The sequence below is a fragment of the Muscardinus avellanarius genome (assembly GCF_963383645.1).
Source record: "Muscardinus avellanarius genome assembly, chromosome: 15".
In the NCBI taxonomy this organism is placed as follows: Eukaryota; Metazoa; Chordata; class Mammalia; order Rodentia; family Gliridae; genus Muscardinus; species Muscardinus avellanarius.
This window is the reverse complement of record NC_137801.1, coordinates 23,181,729-23,207,100: the sequence shown is the minus strand read 5'-3', so window position 1 is coordinate 23,207,100 and position 25,372 is coordinate 23,181,729. Positions and strand designations below refer to the sequence as shown.

General features: G+C 40.4%; 1 protein-coding gene across 1 annotated transcript in view; it reads right to left on the bottom strand.

The window, feature by feature from the left end:
- Positions 1-24,885, bottom strand: part of PPP1CB (protein phosphatase 1 catalytic subunit beta) — a gene marked incomplete at both ends in the record, with an annotated part of 45,779 nt that extends 20,894 nt beyond the window's left edge. The window contains 2 exons of the mRNA XM_080711246.1: positions 93-224; positions 24,834-24,885. Coding sequence (XP_080567372.1) covers positions 93-224; positions 24,834-24,885 — 184 coding nt within the window. The remainder of the gene's footprint in view (positions 1-92; positions 225-24,833) is intronic.
- Between the last annotated feature and the right edge of the window lie 487 nt (positions 24,886-25,372).

The following is a 25,372-nucleotide window of genomic DNA, read 5'->3' as shown; positions in this document are numbered from 1 at the left end:
AAATTAAAAATTTTCACTAGATCATGCCAACATAAATGTGGGAGGAAAACATGATTCAAAAGATTTGTTCTCAACTTTACTTATTTACTTACCACAGATTTTTAGTGGTGCCTCCAATTCCAAAAGAATAGGCTGGCTGAGAAAAATCTCCCGCGACTTGATACATAAGCCCCGAACTTCTGCTTCAGTCATCTGCACAATCTTTCCTGGACGACATCCTCGCACTGATAAACAATGAATAAAATAGTCAGTTTTCTTTCTTTTTTTTTCTTTACAGAACTGGAGATTAAACCCAGGGTCATTCTACTTTCAAACTACACCCCCAGCTCTATTTTTATTCTTTATTTTGAAACAGGGCCTCGCTGAGTTGCAGAGGGCCTCACTAAGTAGCTGAGGCTGTCTGCAAACCACAATTCTCCTGTCTCAGCCTCCCAAATGCCCTACCACGCCCAGCAGCATTCTACTTCTGAGATTCACTGCCAGTCCTATTTTTTACTCTTTATTTTATTTTTTGGTTGTACTGGGGTTCCTGGAAGCCCTTCTACCTCTGGGCTACACTCCCAGACCTATTTTTTTATATATATTTTTTGAAACAGGGTCTCTTACGCCAGCACAGCTGGCTTCGAACCTACGCGATCCTCCTGTCTCCGCCTCCCAAGCACGGGGATTACACAAGCGTGTGCCACCACGCCCGGCTTTACTCTTTATTTTGAAACAGGGTTTTACTAAGTTGTGGAGTGCCTCAATAAGTAGCTGAAGCTGGCTGTGAACCTACAATCCTCCTGTTTCAGCCTCCCACATACTGGGATTACAACTGTATACCACTACACCTAGCCAAATAATCAGTTTTTAAAAAGTCTGTTCATAAAAATAATAATCCTTAAAAAGTCATGCACACCAGATGTGGTGGTATATGCCTGTAATCATAATACTTGGAAGACTGACACAGGAGGATCACAGTAATTTAGGACCAACATCTGTAACTGAGCAAGATCCTGATTCAAAATAAAAAGTAAAAAGAGTTGGGAATGGATCTTGGAAGTAAAATGCACCTGGGTCAATCTCCAGTACCACAAATTGACAAAAGGAACACCTGGATTGAACTACCTTGCTTTGCATCGTCTTTTTTTATTTTCCAGAAACCTCCCAAATCCCATTTGGCTTGTCTTTAATCATGTTGTCTCTAAAACTGATACAAAAGGCAATAACATAGACTTAAAAAAAAGTTTGAAAGAGTGGACAAACATGTATTGAGGGCAAAGCCCTTTGCTGAGCTTGGGGACAGATAAGGTGGCTAGTCTTAATTGAAAAGGTTAGAAACTAAATTTTACTGAGGTAAATGTCAACAGGCATATGTTCCCAGTACTGAATTTTTTATTCTATAAAAATAAAAGCCATGTGTGGTGGTACACACTTGTAACCCCAGTATTCCTGAGGCTGAGACTGGAGAATCATGATTTTCAAACAGCCTCAGCTACTTATTGAGGTGTACTGCAACTTAGTGAGACTATGTTTCAAAATAAAGAATAAAAAATAGGGCAGGGGTGTAGCATAGTGGTCAAATGCTGCTGGGTTCTATCCCCAGATCTGCAAAAAAAAAAAAGGGGGGGGGACTGAGGGTATAGCTTGGAGGTAAAATGCCCCTGGGTTCAATCCCTAATACTCACCACACACATACAAAGCAATCATGTAGCCAGGCTTGATAGTGCATGCCTCTAAGCCCTGGTACTTGGGAGGCTGAGACATGAGTTATCACAGGCTGGAGGCCAGCCTCAGCAATTTAGTAATGCTGGGTTTCAAAGTAAAATAAAAGGGCTAGTGTCATAGTTACCAAAAAAACCAAGTCAACTTGTATCAAGCTCGATGGCACAGGATTGTAATAACAGTACTTGGAAAGCCAGGACAGGAGGATCACAGCTTTGAGCTCAGTGTGCAGTAACTAAGTAAGACACTGTTTCAAAAGATAAAACCAGGCGTGGTGGCACACGCTTTTAATCCCAGAGCTTGGGAAGCTGAGACAGGAGGATTGCACAGGTTAAAAACCAGTCTCAGCTGCTTAGTGAGGCTCTCAGCAACCTAGTGAGACCCTGTTTCCAAATTAAGTATAAAATAGGTCTGGGAGTATAGTGCAGAGGTAGAAAACCCCCTGGGTTCCACCCTCAGTACCACAAAAAACAAAACAAAACAAACAAAAAAAAAAGATAAAAGCAAAGTGTGGGGAGGCTGACACAGGAAGATCGAAGGTTCATGGCTAGCCTCAGCTTCTGCAACTTAGTGAGACCCTGTTTCAAAAATAAATAATAGCCGGGCGTGGTGGCGCACGCTTGTAATCCCCACCCTTGGGAGGCTGAGACAGGAGGATCATGCAGGTTCGAAGCCAGCCTTAGCTGGCTTAAGAGACCCGGTCTCCAAATAAAATATAAAATAGGTCTGGGAGTGTAGCCTGGAGGTAGAAGGGCTTCCAGGAACCCCAGTACCACCATACATACATACATACATACATACATACATACATACATACAGGGTTGAAGGTGTATCTCAAAGGTACAACACCCCTGGGTTTAATCCCCTGTACCACAATACATACATACATACGTACATAAATACATATATACATGGATGGGCTGGGGCTGTAGCTCAGTAGAATGCCCCTAGATTCAATCCCCACCCACCTTCACACCCACAGTTACTGTGATTTAGCTTTCAAATACTTCATTGAAACATATCAGCAGCCCCAAGAATTTCTGTAGTCACCACTTCCATTTGCTGATAAAATATGTAAAATGTGCCAAATTATTTATTTAATTAGTATTAGGACATTATATTAAAACCTTTAAAACCTATGTAGATGAGGTTAAGCAGTTTTTTACACAAATGAACAATAAAAGTCATAAAATAATATGGTTTCTTTTTAATTTTTATATATTTTTTGTGTGATACTGGGGGATGGAACCCAGGGGCTATCTATCTCTGGGCTACACTCCCAGACCTATTTTATTTGGAAACAAAGTCTCACCAAGTTGCTGAGAGCCTCACTAAGTAGTTGAGGCTGGCCTCAAACCTGTGTGATCCTCCTGTCTCAGCCTCCCAAGCGCAGGGATTACAAGCTGCGCCACCATGCCCGGCCTTCCAGAAACATTTCTAATGGGGTAGAGTAGAATGGAAAAATAAAGACTGTAATTCCAGCATCTGGGAGGCTGAGACAGGAGGATCTGGATTTGCAAATAGCCTCAGCTGCTATGTAGGCCCTTTGCAACTCAGTGAGACCCGGTTTTAAAATAAAGAATAAAAAAACAGGGCTGGGGATGTAGCTCAGAGGTAGAATGCCCCTGGGTTCCATCAACCCAGTACTGCCAAAAAAAAAAAAAAGAGAGGAGTTATTTGCTCTTTTGAACCAAACTTATTTCCTCATCTCCAGTAGTTATTATCCTTTAATCTTTAAGTATACTGCCAAGTTCTCAAGTCTTAACTGAAGACATTTAAAAAGAAGAAAGTACCCTGGCATGGTGGTGCATGCCTCTAATCCCAGTACTTGGGAGGCTGAGATAGAAAGATGGATTTTTTTATGAGAGTTTAGTATGTCCTCTAATGAGCACTACCTCTCAGATACCAATGACAATGACCTACTATATATAATTTTTTTTTTTTTTTTTTGGCCGTACTGGGGATGGAACCCAGGGGCACTCTACCTACAAGCTACATCCCCAGCCCCATTTATTATTCTTTATTTTGAAACAGGGTCTCACTGAGTTGCAAAGGACCTCACTAAACAGCTGGGGCTGTCCACTAACCATGATCCTCTGGTCTCAGACTCCCAAACACTGGGATTACAACTGTGCGCCACCACACCCAGCTCCCCAGTGACCTACTTCTGATGCACATTATGGCATTTCCAGGTCCCAAAGGACACCTAGCTTTGTGCTTCTATTAGAAATACTGAATAAGACTCTGGAATACTCGCTTAGGTCCAGGGACACTTCTTATTCTTGGCATCAGTTTTTTTTGTGTGTGTGTGGTGCAGGGAATTGAGTCCAGGGGCATTCTACTTCTGAGCTACACCCCCAGCCCGATTTTTTAATCTCTGTGTGTGTGTGTGTGTGTGGTACTGGGGATGAACCCAGTGGCACTGTGCCTCTGAGCTACACCCCAGCCCTATTTTTATTCTTTATTTTGAAACAAGGTCTCACTGAGTTGCAAAGAGCCTCACTAAGTAGCTGAGGCTGTCCACAAACCACGATCCTCTTGTGGGATTACAAACTGGCGCCACCACACCTGGCTTTTGGCATGAGCTGTGTTTTGTTTTACCCTTTGTGGTGCTGGCAATGGAATGCAGGGGCGTCCCAGTCCTATTCTATTTTTCACTGTGAAATAGGGTCTCACTAAACTGCAGAGGGCCTCACAAGGTTGCTGAGGCTTGCCTTGATCCTCCTGACTTGGCCTCCCAAGTACTGAGATTAAAGCTGTGGGACACCACACCCGGCTTGGCATTATTTTTAAATAGGGGGAATCTTAGTTTAAGGGGAAAAAAAATTTATCTCAAAGGAGGATGGATGTGTGATGCTTTTCAGATGACAAGCACAGAGCTAAAAGTGCTAACTCAGAGACTCTATTAACTCAGTGAACAAATACTTGAAATGCGACTGTGCGTTGTTAGTGATGACAACAGGCAAGACGACAGAACACTTGGTTATTATGAGGATCCTGGGTTTAAGACCAAGCCACATGGCAAGACCCTGCATAAAAAAAAGCCCAGAAGGGCTTCCAAAATTTAGTTGTGGTCTGATGGCAATCATTATGAAATAAGTCAAAAGACTTGCATATATCACGCCAATCTGTCTATTTATTTTTTATTTTTTGGTAGTACTGGGGTTCCTGGAAGCCCTTCTGCCTCTGGGCTACACTCCCAGACCCATTTTATATTTTTTTTATTTGGAAACGGGTCTCTTCAACCAGTGTGATCCCCCCCCCCCCCCCGTCTCCTAAACACAGGGATTACAAGCATGACCACGCCAGGCTCAATCTGTCAATTTAAACTGTCCAAATTTAAATAATAAAATAAACCTTAGATTTTATTTTCTCTGTAAATTAGGTTTTTAATTTGATTTCCCAAATAAATAATTATGTAATTTTGACTAACATTTGTACAAAACTATAAAATGCCTCAATTTATAAGTCATGCTAATTCACAAAGGCTAAAATTCACAAAAAACTGCACAAAAGCTTCTTAATTTCACTGATTCTAAAACATTTTTTCTAATTAATATCTCCAAAGTTAGCTTGTTTAAATTGTCAGTGGCTTTTTTCCCCTCTTAGTAACACAAAAAAAGGACATTTCGTTATTAATTCTTAGTCAGTGAACCACTGTTAGAGAAACTAAGGGTTCTTCCAAAGGTTAAGCCTTTGGCAAGTAACCAAATCTTAGAAATAAATTAATTAGCCAAATCTTTGGGAAAATGAGGTAGACATCTCATAGCAATCCCAGCTGTTTTCCCAATTCAAACACTGCGTTCTCTAATGTACTACCAGATTTCGAAGACCGCTTCAAGTTCCTTGGCCATTTGAAAAAAAGCCAAGAAATCAACTGCCCTAAGATATGGCAACCAGATGACTATCAATACTTAAAAGGGATCACATTATTTGGATATGGGAGTCTAGATGTAAATATCTAACTGGATTAGGAAGGTAGCTATAAAACCTGCATACCTTATTGGCACAAAGGACCCAGCAATCATCTCATTTAGTCCTGCTATTCCAGGAATCACAAAGTATCTCCACCCTACAATACTAGAAAGACTAAGAGCCGGCACAAGGTTAACAGCATTGAGGTTTTATAAGACTAGAGGAAGTGAAAACAGCAGAGGACCAGTCAGAACCAAAGTCCATGACTCAAAGGCCAGTACTCTTTAACTTTACTATATAAAATTTTTGGATGAAAAGTTTCCAGGAAAAATAAAAATCTCAGCCTTTAATAATTTCAAGCCAGGCAAAACCTTGTTAGAGCATATATCTATGGTAAATTATTTTGAGGTATTATATACAAACAGAAAAGTATACTACCCTTACATGTGTAACTCAATGAACTTTTAACTATTATGCACCTGAGTGACTACCATCCAGATTGAGATACAGAATTCTTCCTGTAATCCTGAAGGTTCTTCTGTGCCCTAACCCACAGTAATGCCCCAAATGGTCCTTTCACTATCATCTGACTTGTTTTTTAATTTTAGACAGAAATATACAGTACATACTCTTTTGCTCATTATTTTATCTATGAGTGACAGCCACATAATTCTGTTTAGCAGCCATTTAAAATATTCCATTTAAGCTGGGTGTGGTGGTGCACACTTGTAATTGCAGTACTTGAGAGGCTAAGACTGGAGGATTGCAGGTTTGCAGCCAGCCTCAGCTACTTAGTGAGACCCTGTTTCAAAATAAAGAATAAAAAATAGGGCTGGGGGGTGTAGCTCAGAGGCAGAATGACCCTGGATTCCATCCCCAGTAATACCACACACACAAAAACACACACACACACACACACACACACACACACACACACACACACACACACCATTTAGTCGGTGAAATAGCCCACATCTGTAATTTCAGTACTTAGGAAGCTGAGATGATAGGATCACAGGTTCGAGGCCAGCCTCAGCAACTTATTGAGATTTTTTTTTTCTAAGTAAAAAAATAAAATATGCCAGGCGTGGAGGCGCACACTTGTAATCCCCGTGCTTGGGAGGCGGAGACAGGAGGATCGCAGTTCACAGACAGCCTCAGCTACTTAGTGAGGCTCTTTGCAACTCAGTGAGACCCTGTTTCAAAATAAAGAATAAAAAATAGGGCTCAGGGTGTAGCTCAGAGATAGAATGTCCCTGGGTTCCATCCCCAGTACTGCCCCCCCAAAATGCCCCTGGGTTCAACTCCCAGTATTCAAAAACAAAACAAAATAAAACCAACAAACTAGAATTGACTTTTCTCCATTTTAATTCTATCTTGATGAACACGAGTTTTTTATTTCAACGAATATAAATTTAAAACAATTTTAATTAAATTTAATCAGTTTTTTCCCCCCCTGAGGTACTGGGGTTCCTGGAAACCCTTCTACCCCCAGGCTACACTCCCAGACATCTATTTTTTTTTAATATATATTTTTATTTGGAAACTGGGTCTCTTAAGCCTGCGAGGCTGGCTTCGAAACTGCAGTATCCTCCGGTCTCAGCCTCCCAAGTGCCACCATGCCCGGCTTAATCAGGCTTTTGTTGATTAGTGCTTTTTGCATCTTGTTCAAGAAATCTTTGGCCAGGGTGGTGGAGCCCAGTGCTTGGGAGGCTGAGACAGGAGGATCACACAGGTTCGAAGCCAGCCTCAGCTACTTAGTGAGACCCTGTTTCCAAATAAAATACACAAAATAGGTCTGGGAGTATAGCCTGGAAGTAGAAAGCCTCTGGTTCCACCCCCAGTACCATCAAAAAACAAACAAAAAACCACCAAAAACAAAGAAATCTTTGCTTTTCTAAGGGTATTTCCTGTAGATGATTTATTGTTTTAGACCATTTCACTCTACAATCTTTATGGTGTAAAATTCAATGTTCATTTTTAGCTGGGCTTGGTGGTACAAGCCTGCAATCTCAGTACTTGGGAGGCTGAGACAGGAGGATCACAGGTTCAAGGACAGTCTCAGCAAGTAGTGGGACACTCAGCAACCTAGCAAGACTGTTTAAAAATAAGAGTCTGGCATGGTGGTGATAGTAGAAAAGGAGCAAGCTGGGCACAGTGGTCCATGCTTGTAATCCTATACTTGGGAGGCTGAGAAAGGAGGATCGCAGGTTTATGGCCAGCCTCAGCTACATAGTGAGGCCCTCTACAACTTAATAAGACCCTGTCTGGGAAAAAAAAAAAAGAATAAAATCAGGCTGGGGGGTGTATCTGGGAGGTAGAATGCCTCTGGGTTCAACCCCCAGTACCCGCTCCATACACACACTAAAAATTAAAAAAAAAAAAAAAATCCAAGTTCTTTCTTTCTCTCTTTCTTTCTCTCTTTCTCTCTTTCTCTCTCTCTCTCTTTCTTTCTTTCTTTTTTTTTTTGCGGGTTTGGAACCCATGGGAATTTGACCTCCAAGCTACACCCCCTGCCCTATTTTTTATTCTTTATTTTAAAACAGGGTCTCACTAAGTAGCTGAGGTTGTCCGCAAACCGCGATCCTTCGGTCTCAGTCTCCCAAACACTGGGATTACAAGTGTGCGCCACCATGTCTGGCTCCAAGTTCATTTTAATCCATGCAGATATACAATTGATTTAGTACCATTTATCATCCTTCCTGCCAATAAATTGCAGCGACAGCTTTTTAGAAAAACCAAATGAGCCGGTGCTTGTAATCCCTGCGCTTGAGAGGCTGAAACAGGAGGATCGAGCAGGTTCGAAGCCAGCCTAAGCTGGTTTAAGAGACCCTGTTTCCAAATAAAATATAAAATAGGTCTGGGAGTATAGCCCGGAGGTAGAAGGCCCCTGGGTTCCATCCCCAGTACCACCAAAAAAAAGAAAAACAAGTGACTATACATCAATGCATCTAGTTTTGGACACTATATTACTATTTGTAATCAATATATTTTTACATTAATACCATAGTCTCTCTGTCACTTTCTATAAAGCAAGCCTTAATGAGAACATAAACATGATTTTGCTCCCCAAAACTTTTGGTTAATGTAGGTCCTTTTGCATTTTCAAGTATTTTAAAACTCGCTTGTCCCTATCCTCTCTGCGCCAGACTAGTTTTTCAATGAAAATGAACAGACAAGTCTAGATAGGGGGAACTGAAGTCTTAACAGTCTTAAGTCTTCTGATCCATGAACTTCATAGTTCTGTCATTTATTTACTGTAGCAATCCTGAACATTTTTTACTTAAACCCATTTTGAAGGAACATTACTATAAATGTGTTTTCTTATTTCTTTTTTATAATTTCATTAAAAACTCATATATTGCCAGGTGTGGTGACACACACTTGTAATCTCAGCACTTGGGAGGCTGAGGCAGGAGGGTGGCAGGTTCACAGACATCCTCAGCTACTTAGTGAGAACCTCCGTAACTCAGTGAGACCCTGCTTCAAAATAAAGAATAAAAAATAGGGCTAAGAATGTAGCTTTAAGGTAGAATGTCCCTGGGTTCCATTCTCAATACCGCAAGGAAAAAACACATATCTACTTTTTATTTGATTTCTGCTCTTTATTATTTCCTTCTACTTTCCTTGATTATAATTTGCCTAATCTATTATCTTGAAATAGAAACTTGATGTTCAGCCTTTCTTTTGCATTTAGAACTATATAGAAAAGCATTGCTTTTAGGTGCAACTGTACAAACTTCCATATGCATTTTCATTATCATTCAGTTTAATGTATTTTATGATTTTTGCTATTTCTTCTATGGTTCACAAGATATGTAAGAGAACACTAATTTTCAACTATTTGAGAATTTTCTAGTTACCTAGTAGTATTTCTAGTTTATTACAACAGAAGTCTACAATTTGATTTCTTTCAAATTTCCTGTAATTTGCTTTATGGTGCATTATGTGGTATGTATTAGTAAATGTTCTATACATACTTGAAAATCATCTATGCTCTGTGTGTCTGTTACATCCAGTGAGTGGCACTGTTCAAATCTTCTGTTTGTTTGTTTTGTGGTACTAGGAATGGAACCCAGGGGCATTCTAGCTCTGAGCTACATCCCCAGCCCTATTTTTTATTCTTTATTTTGAAACAGGGTCTCACTGAGTTGCAAAGGGCCTCAGTAAGTAGCTGAGGCTGTCCGTGAATGGTGATCCTTCTGTCTCAGCCTCACAAATGCTGGGATTACAAGTGTGTGCCACCACGCCCGGCCTGTTTATTTATTTATGCTACTAAAGATTTGGCTCAGGGGCATTTTACCTCTGAGCTATAGCACTTTTTAATTTTTTTGTTTTAAAACAGGGTCTTGTTAGGTTGCTAAGAGTCTTGTTAGGTTGCTGAGGCTTCCTAGAACCTGTGATTCGCCTGTCTCAGCCTCCCAAGTACTGAGTTTACAGGCATGCACCACAAGGCCTGGCTCAAGTCTTTTATATTCTTAATTTTTTTTTTCCTGTTTGTTTTACTAGTAACTGAGAGAGTATATTAATTTAGTAGGGTTGTGGTTGTGCATTTTATCCTTTTTTTTTTTTTGGTGGTACTGAGGTTTGAACCCACAGTCATTCTACCTCTGAGGTATACCTTCAGTCCTATTTCTTTTTTATTCTGAAACAGGATCAAAGCTGCTGAGGCTGGCCCTGACCTGCATTCCAGTGTCAGTCTTCCAACTACTGGAATTACAGGAGTATGCCACTACACCTGGCTGGGTTTTATCTATTTTAACATCTTAAAAACTATATCAGCTTTCCCCTTTATTTTAGACCTGTATTATTAGATATATAGAATTTTAAATTATTGTATCTTCCACTGAATTGAACAACATTCTTCTTTACCTCTAGTGATATTTCTCAGCTTTTCCTATCACAGTCAACCCAGGTTTCAGTTGGGTAATGTGTATATAATGTATTTTTCTCCAATTTATTTACTTACTCACCCGTGTCTTTAAATACATCTCAGAGTATACTGTATAGTAATAATTCTGAATTATATATTTTTTGCAGTACTGGGGATGGAACCCAGGGGCATTCTACATCTGAGCTTCACCCCCAGCCCTATTTTTTATTCTTTATTTTGAAACAAGTGTCTCACTGAGTTAGTTGCAGAGGGCCTCACTAATGAGCTGAGGCTGTTCGTGAACTGTGATCCTCCTGTCTCAGCTTCCCAAATGCTCGAACTATAGGCGTGGGCCACCATCCCCGGCTGATTTATATCTTAAGTTCAATGTTTGCTGCTTTTACATTTACTATAATTACTGGCAAAATACAGTTCAGATCTGTTAGTTTGTTCCATCTCTTCTTTGCAATTGACTTGTTTTCTCCTCTTTAGTTTTCTAGTTACATATTTTTAAGTTAGTGGTTATTTCAGAGATTACAAATTCTTTTTGTTCTACAGTTGTCATATATCATTTCCACATACTTTGAGCCATACAAGGCACAATTATTTTAAGCAGTCCAAATTAACTTTTACTCATATCTCCCACCCGTCTTGGCAATGGGGATTGAACCCAGAGGCATTCTACCTCCAGGCTACACCTTCAGTCCAATTTTATTTCTTATTTGAAAACAGGGTGTTACTAGTGTGTGGAGAGCCTCACTAAATTGCTGAGGCTGGCTTTGAACCAGCAACCCTCCTGTCTCAACCTCTCAAGTACTGAGATTTCAGGCGTGGGCCACCATACCTGGCTTGCAATTGTTCATTTCTTTTATGAATTTCTATGCTTTTATCTGAATTTCCTTTTTCTCTCTATTCATTGATTGATTCATTTTGTGGTTCTGGGGATTAAATTTAGAAACATTCTACCTCCAAGCCATACTTCCGGCTCTTTGTGTTAAGTTCTTTTTGCATTCAGTATGAGGGGTTGAACTCTGATGCATTCTACCATGGAGCTATACCCCTAGTCCTGTGCTTTTTTTTTTTTTTTTTTTTTTTTTGCAACAGAATATAGGCTGGCCAGGAATTTGTGATCCTGCTGTCTCAGCCTCCAAACTACTGGGATTACAAAGCATGCACCACTATACCCAGCATCCCCCGCCCCTTTTCATTTTTTGAAACAGGACCTTGATAAATTGCTGAGTCTCACTAAGCTGCTGAAGCTGTCCTCAAACCTACGATCCTTCTGTCTCAGCTCCTAAATCCTGGGATTTACAGGCATGTGGTGCCACATACAGATCATTTTCTTTCAACATAAAGAACTTCCTTCAGCATTCTCTAGTGTCCATCTATTAGCAATAAACTTTCTCAGCTTTAGTCTGTCTTTATTTTGCTTTCACTTATGAAGGATTTAGAATTTAAGTCTAGCATTATGTCCCCACACCCCACAGTGGTATACAGAGATTGTCCTATCCTCTGTGATGTTTACAGTTTCAGGTAACAAATCAGCTATTATTCTTATTATTGTTCCCTAGAGGGAATTTTTTTCCTCTTGTTTTCTCTATTTTATTTTTTAGCAGTTAAGTCTACAACTGGTTTCAATCTGGTTTTCTTAATATTTATCCTGCTTGGAACTCATGGAACTTCTTTAATCTGTGGTTTCATCTCTCTGTGGTTTCAAAATACATTGTTTCTCAATATTTCTTCTATCCCACTTCATTTTTTCTTTTTGCATATATTTATTTTGTTGAATTTGATGTTACAAAGTTCTTGCACTGCCAAACCATTTCTGTGAATCCAAGAAATGAAATGCTTTCCCTAATATGTGAGAGTTAGGGAGAAATGGGTCATAGGAGGAACTCTAGATGAAAAAGGAAATCCTACAGAGGAGCAAACAAGGCAACCTAAAGGAGGAGAAAGGAGGGGGGAAGAGGAAAATCTCTAAAACACACAATGTACTTAAACATATCGAAGTCAACCACTAAGGGAAGGACGGATGGGGAGGGAATTGGGTAGGGGTTAAATCAGTGATATGTACATGTATGTACACACAAGCTTTTTACCTCAATATGATGTATGAATATAGTACACCAATAAAAAAATTTAAAAAAAGAAAATGAAAAGGTACAATGGACGGACAGCTTCACCTACCCAGCATACAGTACACTGAAACTTTATTCATGAGCATTTTGATCATTTCTGTTGAGCCTCTTCCCTTTTTTTCTAACATACTACTACTTTCTGCTGTTTTTTTTTTTTTTTTTTGGTGTGTGTGTGTGTGGGGGGGGGTGTTACTGGGGGTGGAACCCAGAGGCTTTCTATCTCCGGGCTATCCTCCCAGACCTTTTTTATATTTTATTTGGAAACAGGGTCTCACTGAGTTGCTGAATGCCTCACTAAGTAGCTGAGGCTGGCTTTGAACCTGCGCAATCCTCCTGTCTCAGCCTCCCAAGCGAAGGGATTACAAGCATGCGCCACACGCCCGGGGTTTCTGCTGTTTCTAATTTGCTGGTAAAGCCAAAGACCAAATTCTTAATTTTGGTTATTATACATTCTTAGTTGTAGTTTTCAAGTCTCTGATAGAATTCATTGTTTCCTCTTTATTTAAAGAGCATATTAATGACTTGTTTTAATATCCTGTGTGGTAACTAATATCTGAATCCTCTGTGGATGTTTCTTTTTTTTCTCTTTGTTTTTGATCAATTCGGTTCTGTTAGTATGTTGCCCTACAGTATTAGGCTGAATGAAAATATTAAAACATGAATAAAACACTGTAAAAAATTGAAGCAACATCTCCCTTCCAAGGGGGCTATTTCCTTGTAGCAGAGTAGCAGTGACTTATCCACATTTTCTTGAGGACTAGTATGTTTCAGTTTTGCTCACTTTTAGGGAATGGCCACAATGGAGTCTCAATGAAAACGCAGGGTGTAATGAGGCTCTTGTCAGGGTATGAATTTCAACTTCTGCCTCTTTGGCATAGCAGGATGCTACCCAGCTATTGTTTTCTGCTAAGTTTCTTAGAATCTTCTCTTGTACACGTACCTTTGAAGTCTGTGGAGGGAACTGACTGTAGATTCTGAGGTTAGTTTCCATGATTTCCCCACTCTCCAGGACTTAAGTTTTGATTATTTTAGCAGTCTCCAACTTTACTCCCTAGCCCAGCTAAATGTCATTCCTTGTTTGGGATTGATTCCTATATGACACAAACTAGGAAATGCCTTTACAAAAAAGCCAGGCTGACAGGTGAGTTCATACTGTACATTTCCCTTTTGCCAAAAATCAAAACCTCTCAAAAATACTTCGTGCTGATTGCTCTTCAACAATGGAATGGCTGGTCAATGGAACCTAATGTGCTCAGAGAGGGGCATTAAATGCAATTATTTGGTACACACTAGATATTTAGATTACATTTTTCCTTTCTTTTATTTAAATTTTTTTTTCTTGTCTTTTTTCTTTTTGGTGGCACTGAGGATCAAACCCAGGGGCAGTCTACCTCTGAGCTACAATTCCAGCCCCATTTTATTTCTTACTTGAAACAGGGTCTCACTAAGTAGCGGAGAACTCTCATTAATTTGCCCAGGCTGGCTTCAAACCTGTGATCCTCCTGTCTCTGCCTCCCAGGTATTGGAATTACAAGTGTGTGCCAACACGCCTGGCTCTACATAAATTTTTTTGAGGAATACCTTGCCAGGGACTAGACATCATTGTCCTGATCCTGTTATTTTATGTTACTTTATCAGCCACACCTTTGGTAAGACAACAAAGTTTCCTGAGTTCTTATAGTAAGGTCATCTACCCTCACAACAGTATTTGATCAGAAAGGTGGAAATACTGGATCAGTGTTCAGCAAACCAAGGCCTAAATGTCAAATCTGATTTCTGCATGGCCAGTGACATAAAAATGTGTTTTTTCTTTCCTGTATTAGGAAATATAAAATAAAACCCAGTATTTTGTGACACATAAAAATGATAAAAGTTAAATTTTTAAAAATACATGAAATTCAAACTTCATTGTCCATACTTCCTGAAACACAGGCACTCTCGTTTATGCATTGTTAGTGGGCTACCCAGCTAGCTGGGTGGAACTGCTGTAAGAGACACATGGCGCTCGGCCTGCTGCAGATTACAGATGCAGTTGTAATGGACAGCCTTTAGAGTGCTGTGCTTACTGCTTTACCATAACATTTTATTTTGTCTTTATTACCAGTGCATACTCGTATCAATGCAAGAAATTTAGACTATGAATGTGTTAAGACAAAAACGGAGTATAAATTATTATTTCTGAATAATTAGTCACTGTTTATTATGCAAAGGCACTGCAGCTGTGCAGCACAGTGAGCCACAGTGCTGCAGTGAAACACAAGGGTAAGCTTCACCCAACAATGCCCTTAATGAAGCAATGGCCAATATCACTAAATTGTAATGCTTGAATATATATATATATAATATTCTATTTGATAAAATGCGAAGTACCCATACAGTGCCACATACCACAACACAGTGGCTTCTTAAAGAAAAACATTTGTATGTTGTTTCTGGTCAAGATGATCTAGCCACTTTTGTGTGTGTGTGCAGGTCTGGAGATGGAACCCAGGGCATTCGACCTCCGAACTACACCCCCTGCCCTATTTTTTATTCTTTATTTTGAGACAGGGTCTCATAAGTTGTGGACGGTCTCACTAAGTAGCTGAGGCTGTCCTTGAACGGTGATCCTCAGGTTTCAGACTCCTGAATGCTAGGATTACAACCGTCCACCACCACGCCCGGCATCTAGCCACTTTTTATCACAGTACTTTTTTTTAACTGGTAAGCACTATTGACAAACTAGCTACTCAGACACAGATATCTGATTGACACTCTTGAAAATGAACAAACTGAGCCTATCATTTCAAAGACTGACAACATTTATTGCCAAGAGAATTCAAGCTTTCAAAATAAAAATTAAAAATCTGGAAACCTTGTATCCAAATGACCAATGCATGTTTCAAAATCTAAAGTACTAGATTAACAGACTTTAATGTAATTAAAGAGAAAAATTCATTAATGTCATTTTAGATTCCACATTATGACTAACCTTTAAAAACTACTAACTGACCTGGGCCTGGTGATGCACTCTTGTAATCCCAGCCTTCGGGAGGCTGAGACCAGAGTATTGTGGTTCACCGACAGCCTCAGCTACTTAGTGAGGCCCTCTGCAACTCAGTGAGACCCTGATTCAAAATAAAGAAGAAAAAAAAATAGGGCTGGGGGTGTAGCTCAGAGGTAGAGTGCTCCTGGGTCTCACCCCCAATACCACAAAAAAGGGAATTAAATATATATTTTAGTAAATGTTTAATAGCATTTTCTTTTTTTAGTAACTTTTCATAAAAACATGTCTACTAAAACTAAGAGGTTATTGTCACCTTAATAGAACTAAATAGAAATTTTTAAATTCTTAATTTCTTTCTTTTTTTTTTTTTTGCAGTACTGGGGATTGAACCCAGGGGCATTCTACCTCTGAGCTACACCCCCAGCTCAATTTTATTCTTTATTAGGAAACAGGGTCTAAGTTGCAGAGGGCCTCAAACCTCCTTTCTCAGTCTCCCAAGTACTGGGATTATAGGTATGTGCCACCAAGCCTGTGGGTGTGTGTGGGTGTGTGTGTTTACTTGGGACTGAGCCCAAGCATGCTCTACCACTGTGACAGAATCTCACTAAATGACTCAGGCTGGCCTCCAACTTGTGATTCTCCTGCCTCAGCCTTCCAAGCACCTGAGAGGGATTACAGGCGTGCACGACCATGCCTAGCTACTTGTTTAATCTTTGCATGAACATTATAAAGTAGGTACTTGCTATCACCCTCAATAATGCAGAAGATTTTGGAGCAGAGATGAAATTGAATTATACAAAAAACTGTACACAACATGGCCTCCCCCACTGTATTAATACTTGTTGAAATTTCTTATGTAAACACTTAATTGAAAAAACATCTGATTACTATTCAGGATTCAACAGTTGGGATCTGAAATTCACCAATCTATTCCTTTCTCTCATGATCAAGTTTAGATCTTACTCTTTTCTACAGATTTGGCAGTTTCTCACTCAGATATCCAGTTATTTCTTTCACTAATTTGGCTTATTTATTTGAAAATACTCAGCACAGATGAAACCTTCAAGTTGCTAGGAAAATCCCTTCTCTACTAAAATTTTAAATTAAGCTATTATTACTCTAAAATATGAGAGAAAGCTATGTAATATCAAGTATCTTTAAACTTCTTTTATGTGCTGTGCTCGCTTCGCAGCACATATACTAAAACTGGAAAGAGACACAGAAGATTAGCACAGTCCTTGAGCAAGGATAAAACTCAAGTTCATGAAATGTCCTATATTCTTTACACTAATGACCTAAACAACTCCTAGATATGTGCCTTCTCACAAAAAGCCTTATCATAAACTCAGTAATCCTAGTTAATCTATCACAATAATGTAATTATGTTTAATTTCTACAAGGTATACAATACCGATCTGCTTTGGTGTTAAGTTTTTCAGTAAAGTTTTGATTATGGAAAAAAACTATATGCCAAGTTTTGTCTAATCTTGAAAATGGGAGATAAGATTAGATAGAAGGTTAAAATGGTATTAGACAAGTACTAAAAGCAAAAAAAAAAAAAAGTTTTTGTCACTCTGTATTTCACAAGATGAGAATTTTTGTTATGTATTACCCATGGGCTTTCTACCCCTGAGCTGCACCTCCAGCCCTATTTTTTTTTTTGTGTGTGTGTGGTACTGGGGAGGAACCCAAGGGCTTTTCTACTTCCAGGCTATACTCCCAGACCTATTTTATACTTTATTTGGAAACAGGGTCTCACTAAGTTGCTGAGAGCCTCACTAAGTAGCTGAGGCTGGCTTTGAACCTGTGTGATCCTCCTGTCTCAGCCTCCCAAGCGCTGGGATGACAAGCATGCCCCACCATGCTCGGATCTATTTTTTGCTTTCTTTGAAACGGTCTCACTAAGTTACGGAAGGCCTCCCTTAGTTGCTATGGCTGGCCATGAACCTGCCATTCTCCTGTCTCAGCCTCCCAAGTACTGGGATTACAACTATGTGCCCTCACATCAAGCTCCATTACTCGGGGATATTTTGATTAACATAGTTGGAATAAAATTCTTTCATGGTGAAATAAGTTGTATCAAAACCTCCAACATAAACAATGTGGACATGCATAAAGAACAAAAGGCAATATTCTTTTTAGGTCATGTACCTAACCTAAATACTTCTACTACTCTTGCACAGATGCAGGTAAATCTGGGAAGGGAAGTCAGCGGTTTTGGGGAAGGTTATGCATAAATCACTGTGCTACACGCACCCATGAACAGTGCAAAAGCAGAAAGGACAATCACCACGGTCTTTCTTCCTACTGTCATAACAAGTACCCACCTAGACCCAATGATCGCCTTGCTCAACCAGGAAAAAGCCTGCTGGCTGCTCATTTGTACTTAACTTCATTGTTTTCTACCTCTAGTAGCAGAGTAAAAGCTGTCTCTAATCAAAGTATTTTTGCCTTAGTCAGGCATGGCGCATGCCTGTAATCCCAGTACTCAGGAGGCTAAGAAAAGGAGAATCACAAACTTGAGGACAGCCTTAGCAAGTAGTGAGATTCTCATCAACCTAGTGAGACCCTGTTTCCAAAAAAAGAAATAAAATCGAGCTGGAGGTGTAGCTCAAAGGTAGCCTGTCTCTGGGTTCAGTCTCTAGTACCACAAAAATAAATAAAATAATTTCACCGTATTAATCAAATGTCTCTGTTACAGAGAATGAGATGTAAAAATTTCATTTTTACTGATAGCCACAACTTTTGAGGAACTCAATTTAGCTATGCGAGTACACTGAGTAGTTTAGGAATAAGAAAGAGGAGTTGTGACCTTGATCTTTCTCCTACCTTAACTGATTCTCTATTTTTTTTTTTCAGGAAGAATAAATCATGAAATAGTTATTCATAGCTGCTAAAGGGGCAATGGTCACTGCCTGAGGGTATGAATTTGTATCTAATCAAAATTAAATCCCCTAAGACTTATTCTGCACCTACCACCCCACCAAAGCAGTGCAAGACTATTGACATTTACAAACCATCTCTCCCATTGCCTCTCAACATCCCAAAACAACATACAAGATAACCTACAAAGCAATGCACGACCTGCCTCACTAGTCCTAAGTCTGAATTCAATCCTATCTCTAGGCTTTTTTTTTTTTTTTTTTTTTGAGACAAAGTCTCACTAAACTGTCCATGCTGGCCTTTAACGTGTAATCCTTCTGTTTCAGCTTCCCAAGTAGCTGGGACTACAGGCCTGCACTACCATGCCCAGTTCTAGACTCAAATTTAAATAGGTTGTTTAATCCAATGAATCTTTATTCTGGATTTAAGGCATTTTCCAGAAAAATTCCAGTTCTACATTCAAATAGCAAAATAAAAACATTTCTAGGCTACTTCTTCAAATTGTCAGTTTCCTTCACTTACTGAAACTATAAAAAAGAAAAAACCTCTTATAGTCCTAGTACTTGGGAAGCTGAGAGAGAACTGCAGGTTCGTGGCCAGCCTCAGCTACTTAGGCCCGCCATGACTTAGTGAGACTCTGTTTCAAAACAAATAAAAAAAAATAGGGCTGGGGATGTAGCTCAGGTAAAACGTCCCTGGGTTCAATCTCCAGTAAAACACACACACACACACACACACACACACACACACACACACCCCACCACCACCATTTTTAGGACTCCTGCCTTGATCTAGAAGAAATAAAGTATCCCTCAGGTGATCTCTACTCTCCAACTTCCTGTTTTCTAAAAAGTCTGGCCTCAGACTTGTCCTATGTGACATTTGCTGTGGAAGCTGAGGTTGCCAGGAAGAACTAGCACTTCCTTCAAGCTGCCTAACCATTAGACTGCTTGGTCAGAATAGTTATAAAGAGGCTTTAAACGGTTCCTCAAAGGTAAGACATAGAGCTACTATATGATCCAGCAATTCCATTCTTAGCTATATACCAAAAAGAGATTTTGATAACAAAAACTTTTTTGAAGTTCAGGTGGGCGTGGTAGTACACACTTGTAATCCCAGTATTCGGGAGGCTGATACGGGAGGATCGGGGTTTGCAATCAGCCTCAGCAACTTAGTGATAGCCTCTACAACTTAGTGATACCCTGTTTCAAAATAAAGAATAAAAAATAGAGCTGGGGTGTAACTCAGCGGTAGAATGCCCCTGGGTTCAATCCCCAGTACTGCAAAAACAAAATAACAAGAACAAAACACATTCTAAAATTTTCATATTCTAAATTTCCATAAAACTATTAGTGGATCAAAAATATAAACAATCATATTCTACCACAGAATCTTATACAGTGTTAATATTCTACAACTAGCTAGGCATGGTGGAACATGTTTATAATTCCAGTAGCTGGGAAGCTGGAACAGGAGGATCACAGGTTTATGATTAGCCCCAACAACTTAGCATGGCCCTCAGCAACTTAGTGATACCCTGTTTCATAAGAAACAGATGGAGGTGTAGCTCAGAGGTAGAATGCCCCTGGGTTCAATCCCCAGTAATACAAAAATAAAACAAAATTCTCTAACTCATGTTTTAATACTCAATCTCCACTTTGTGGCAAAACCAAACCAAACCAATCAAAAGATAAAGTCTTAAGAAATATGGCAAATAGGCTGGGTGTAGTGGCGCATGCTTGCAATCCCGGTGCTTGGGAGGCTGAGACAGGAGGATTCCACAGGTTCGAAGCCAGCCTCAGCTACTTAGTGAGGCTCTAAGCAACTTAGTGAGACTCTGTTTCCAAATAAAATATGTCTGGGAGTATAGCCCGGAGGTAGAAAGCCTCTGGGTTCCACCCCCAGTACTACCAAAAAAAAAAAAAGAGAGAGAGAGAAAGAAAAGAAAGAAAGAAAGCACATAGCAATAGCTTTTGAGGTGTTTCTGAAGACATTTCAATGACAATGAAAAATGTATTGTGTAATTATGCCTTCCCCCTTTTCTGTGGTACTGGAGATTAAACCCAAGGGCATTCTACCTCTGAGTTACACTCTCAGGCCTCCTTATTTTTTGCTTTGAGAAAGGCTGCTGAGAGTCTCACTACATACCTGAAGCTGTCCTCAAACCTGCAATCCTCCTGCCTCAAACCCCCAAGTACTGGGATTAAAGATATATGCCACCATGCCTGACTTCTTTTCCCCCTTTATACTTTTTCATTTCTCAAATTTTCTCTAAGAATGCCTTACTTTTATAAGAAAAAAAATGTTCTAAAAAGTTGCATTAACAAGCAGGGTGTAGTGGCGCACGCTTGTAATCCCAGCATTTGGGAGGCTGAGACCGGATGATGGCAGTTTGCCGACACAGCTCAGCTACTTAGTGAGGCCCTTTGCAACCCAGTGAAATCCTGTTTCATAAAATAAAAAGACTAAAAAATAAGGCTAGGGTGTACCTTGGAGGTACAATGCCCCTGAATTCTACCCGTACTGCAAAAAATAAATAAGTAAAAAGACTAAACAAATAAGACTGGGGGTATACAATGCCCCTGGGTTCCATCCCCAGTACTGCAAAAAAATTTTTTTTCCATTATGTATTATCAAACAGATGGTATACAACAGACATGTTAATTATCATCAACTAGTATAGCCTGGTTTTAAAATACTTGGATCATATCTGTGGTTGGGAGCAGGTTGGCACTATCTTAATCACCCAGCTGTAGTTTTCCATACTAACCTCCTTCCAAATGCATCAGATTCCACTCATTTCACTTCACTTCCTCTGAAATAAACTCTGCATTTATGGTTTGAAGCAAGTGCCTCAGGTGAGTCTGTCTATCCCAATTCTCATCCTAACTCCTTAAATAAATAAGCTAAGCAAAAAGCTTTCACTGGACTTCTGGGTTACCAATACACACCAGAGCTTCAATTAACTCATCAATCAAGAGCACGGTGATAAGCCAGAATAATATTGGTCGTCACCACAGGGGGTAAAGTGGTAGAAGTCTGGCTTTTAGTTCGAAGTAAAGCTTAAGCCAAGAAAATATACTGAAATATACACTGTCCAAATAATCCACCAGTATATTTGTTTTATATTAAACAACAGCTTAAATTTATTAAAATGCCCAAAAGGCTCTCTGAAAATACATCAATCACATGGCCACCTAAAAAAGAAAAATACAAATTCACAAAAGTAGTTACTGTGTATGCTGTGTATGCTTTGATATAGTAAAAAGGAAACAAGAAGCCAGGCGGAGTGGCACACACTTGGAATCCCAGTACTTGGGAGGCCGAGACAGGAGGATCACAGGTTCAAAGTTAGCCTCGGCTACTTAGTGAGGCCCTCTGCAACTTAGTGGGACCTGTTTCAAAATAAAGATAAAAAAATAGGCTGGGGGCGTAGCTCTGAGGTAAAATGCCCTTGGGTTCTATCTCCAGTACACCACACACACAAACATACACACACGCACACACATACAAAAAAAAAGAAAGAAGAATTAAGGAAGCATAACATATGCTATGTACATGTATGTTTCCATTACTCTGAACCTCATTATAATGTATACTATAATGCACACATTTAAAAAAAAGAAAAGAATATGCTAAGGACCTATAACAAGCATTTAAAAAACAAGATCTGGTCTTGCTGATTTTTTCCCCCCTCAATACAGAGAAAGTCTAGCCAATTTTTTAAATTAATTAGTTAATTTTTGCAGTCCTGGAGATTGAACCCAGCGGTGCTCTACCACTTAACTGAATTGCTAGGTCTTTGTATTTATTCTGTCCAGGATGGCCTGAAAGGCAAGACCCTCCTGCCTCAGTCTCCCTAAATCACTGGGATTATGTAATAGATGTGCTTTACTGTGTACAACACACTCTTTTTAAGTATTTCTACACTGTAGAAAGGTTAAATCTAGCCAATTCACAAATGTGTTACTTAACTGTAGCTATGTGTATGGTGAAAGCACATATTCACTCTTAACTTTTCTATACAATGTCTCATCATTAACTGTGGTCACCTTGCCACACTACAGATATCTTGAAATGTATTCTTCCCAAGTGTAATTATATATCCTTTGCATATTTAAACAATTTGACTTGTACTTTCATTTAATACACACAAAATCTCACCATAGCTACTTTGTCAGCAGCTTTACAAAATGCCATCACTTAAATTTGAGTTCAATTAATTAGCATACAACATAATTGAAAATGATTACTAAAAATGTCAAGTCTGCTTTGAACAAGTCTTTGAATGGTCTAAATTTGGGAAGAAGGGAAAGATTTTGGAATACTTAAGAATCCCAGGAAAGCACTGTCAAACTATTCTTCTGTGGGTTTAAGAAGTAATGAAACTCTTTACCGATGGTATTAGACTACAGAAACAGTGAGGGGGCTGGGAAATGCTGAAAAGTCACTTGTTTAGACTGGGAACTCCTTGAGTGAAGAGACTGTCTTATCTTTGGATTCCTTGTGCCTGGCACAGAAGAGTTCAATAAACACTTGCTAAATTAAAAGAGAAAAATGTGTCTGGACTAGAGCTCTTACCAAAAAAAGGAAAAATGATCCAACACCAGAACCAAAAATTCAATTTGGAAAGAATAAAATCACTTAGGCTACTTTTCCAATAATGTCTTTTCCCCCCAATAACTTTGAACTACACTCAAGATTTTTTTTAGTATCTACAATAAGAAGGCATCTGACTTAAAAGTTCTAGATCATTTTAAAATACAAGAATCTGTTTTATGCCTATAAATACATGTATATGAAAAATAAATTGTGCAAAATGATGCAAATACCAAATTTTTAAAAATACATAAATTCACAAGTAGTGTAAATATATAAAATGAAAATTGAAAAATTATGAAAATTTTAAAGTAACTGTATTTTGCCTGGTGCACTGGAGCATGCCTGTAATCCCAGTAAATAGAAAGCTGAGACATAGGATTGCAGGTTCCATACCAGGCTCAGCAATTTAGTGAGCCCTTGTTTCAAAATTAAAAAATAAATAGGAAAGGGTGAGGTGTAGTTCAGAAGTAGGGCGCCCCTGGGTTTAATCATCAGTAACATCCTCCCAAATAAAATAAAAATATTTTCCTCACTGAGCAATGCAAGATTGCAAAGTGTGTGTGTGTATATATACACTTTTTAAAAACATATTTCTCACAGATCCAGCAAGATGTTCCACATCTGTTAAAGACTACAAAGTCTTAAGTAGTGAACACGGACTGCAAGCACCAGGGGGCCTCCAAGGAATAACTTCATCGCAAAAGAAAGGGTAAACTTTTGCTTTCTATTCAGTTGTAAGACTGTTGGAAGGTTGTCACATCTGGGGCAAATATATCAATTTGGTTACACAAGAGGTACACACAGAACTGATGTTTCAGATCACCTACACATTAGCTGAAAAACAGAACGAGTCCCTCCCTCCCAATCTTACAATCTTCTTTGATGATTTTCCAACTACAAATAAGAGTTTTGCTGTAGTAAACATTATCTTCACGTAACTAAAAAGAAAATATCCGTACAATGGCAATACTTCGAAGGTATCTGTGACAAAGAGGACTCCAAATTGTTTTTAAAAGGTTTAAATTCTTTCCTACACATTTACAAAACGATGACTCAAGTGTTGGGGTGAAGGGACGCTTTGGTAGAAGACTGCGTTTACTTTGCATAATATCCTGCAACGAATCGGTACACTGGCCTTCCCTCTTCTTCCCTTTCCTTATGCGCCCACCAACACAAAACTAATCAATAAAAGCGGGAGAAACGGAAAACTTCTAACGCTGCTAAGACTTGTACGTAAATACCTTTTCAGCCCAAGAGAGGCTTTACAACAGACCTTTTCTAAGTTTGTGCAGAAATTAAACTCTGCTCGACCCGGTTGAATCCCCAAGCCCCTAAACCCACCATCCCTTCAACAATCCTATCCGTATACGTGCCGTATTTCTTAACGTGTATCTTCACCAGGGATCAAGGTTTTGTTTCGCTCATTTTCCATGCCAAATAATAGTCGGTAAACTTCCGCTCATTTTATCCTCTCCTTTTCTTAAGAATAGTCCGTTTCTAGGGCATCGTGCAAAAATGCAGAACGGATGGAAACAGTCCTAACGTCGAGAAGGATCCGCATAAAATCCACTCCCGGCACGACGATCGGAGGCAACCAAGGGCAACGCACAAAGAGAACGAGAAGAGACACACATTCCACGGACGCACAATGCCCGGCGCAGGCGCCTCCCGCCGCGCGGGCCCGGGCAGGCCAGCCGCACCTCGGCCGCGGCGCCGGCCCCGGACGACTCACCCTCCAGCAGGCGGGTGATGAGGCTGTCCACGTTCAGCTCCCCGTCCGCCATCTTGTCGGCAGCAACTCTCCTTCCCGGCCGCGGGAACAAGGGCTTCTCGGCGGCGGAGGCTGCGGCGACGGCTCGGCGTTCTCTCACCTACGAGTCACGCGGCGTTTCGACCCGGCTCCAACGCCCCCTTCCTCCCGGGCCCTCCCCCGGCCCTCCCCGCCGGGCCGCGAAAGCGCGCGCACGCTCGGGGCGCCCCCGGCAGGTAAATAAACCAGCGGAGCCCCCACGAACCGGGCCGCGTCGGACCCCGGCCGCCACCGCCGCCGCCTCCTCGGCACCGCCCAGCTCCGCAAAGCTCACCAGCGCCGCCGACGGCCCCACCCGCAGCGCCGCTCGCTCCCTGCCGCCGCCGCCGCCGCCGCGCCACGCAGCCCTCCGCGCATGCGCGCCGCGCACTCCCGCCCCCGCCCCGCCCGCGCCGCGCAGCCGCAGTGCGCGCCGCTGCCCGCCGCCGCCAGCGCGCAGATGCAGCGCCCCTTCTCCCTCC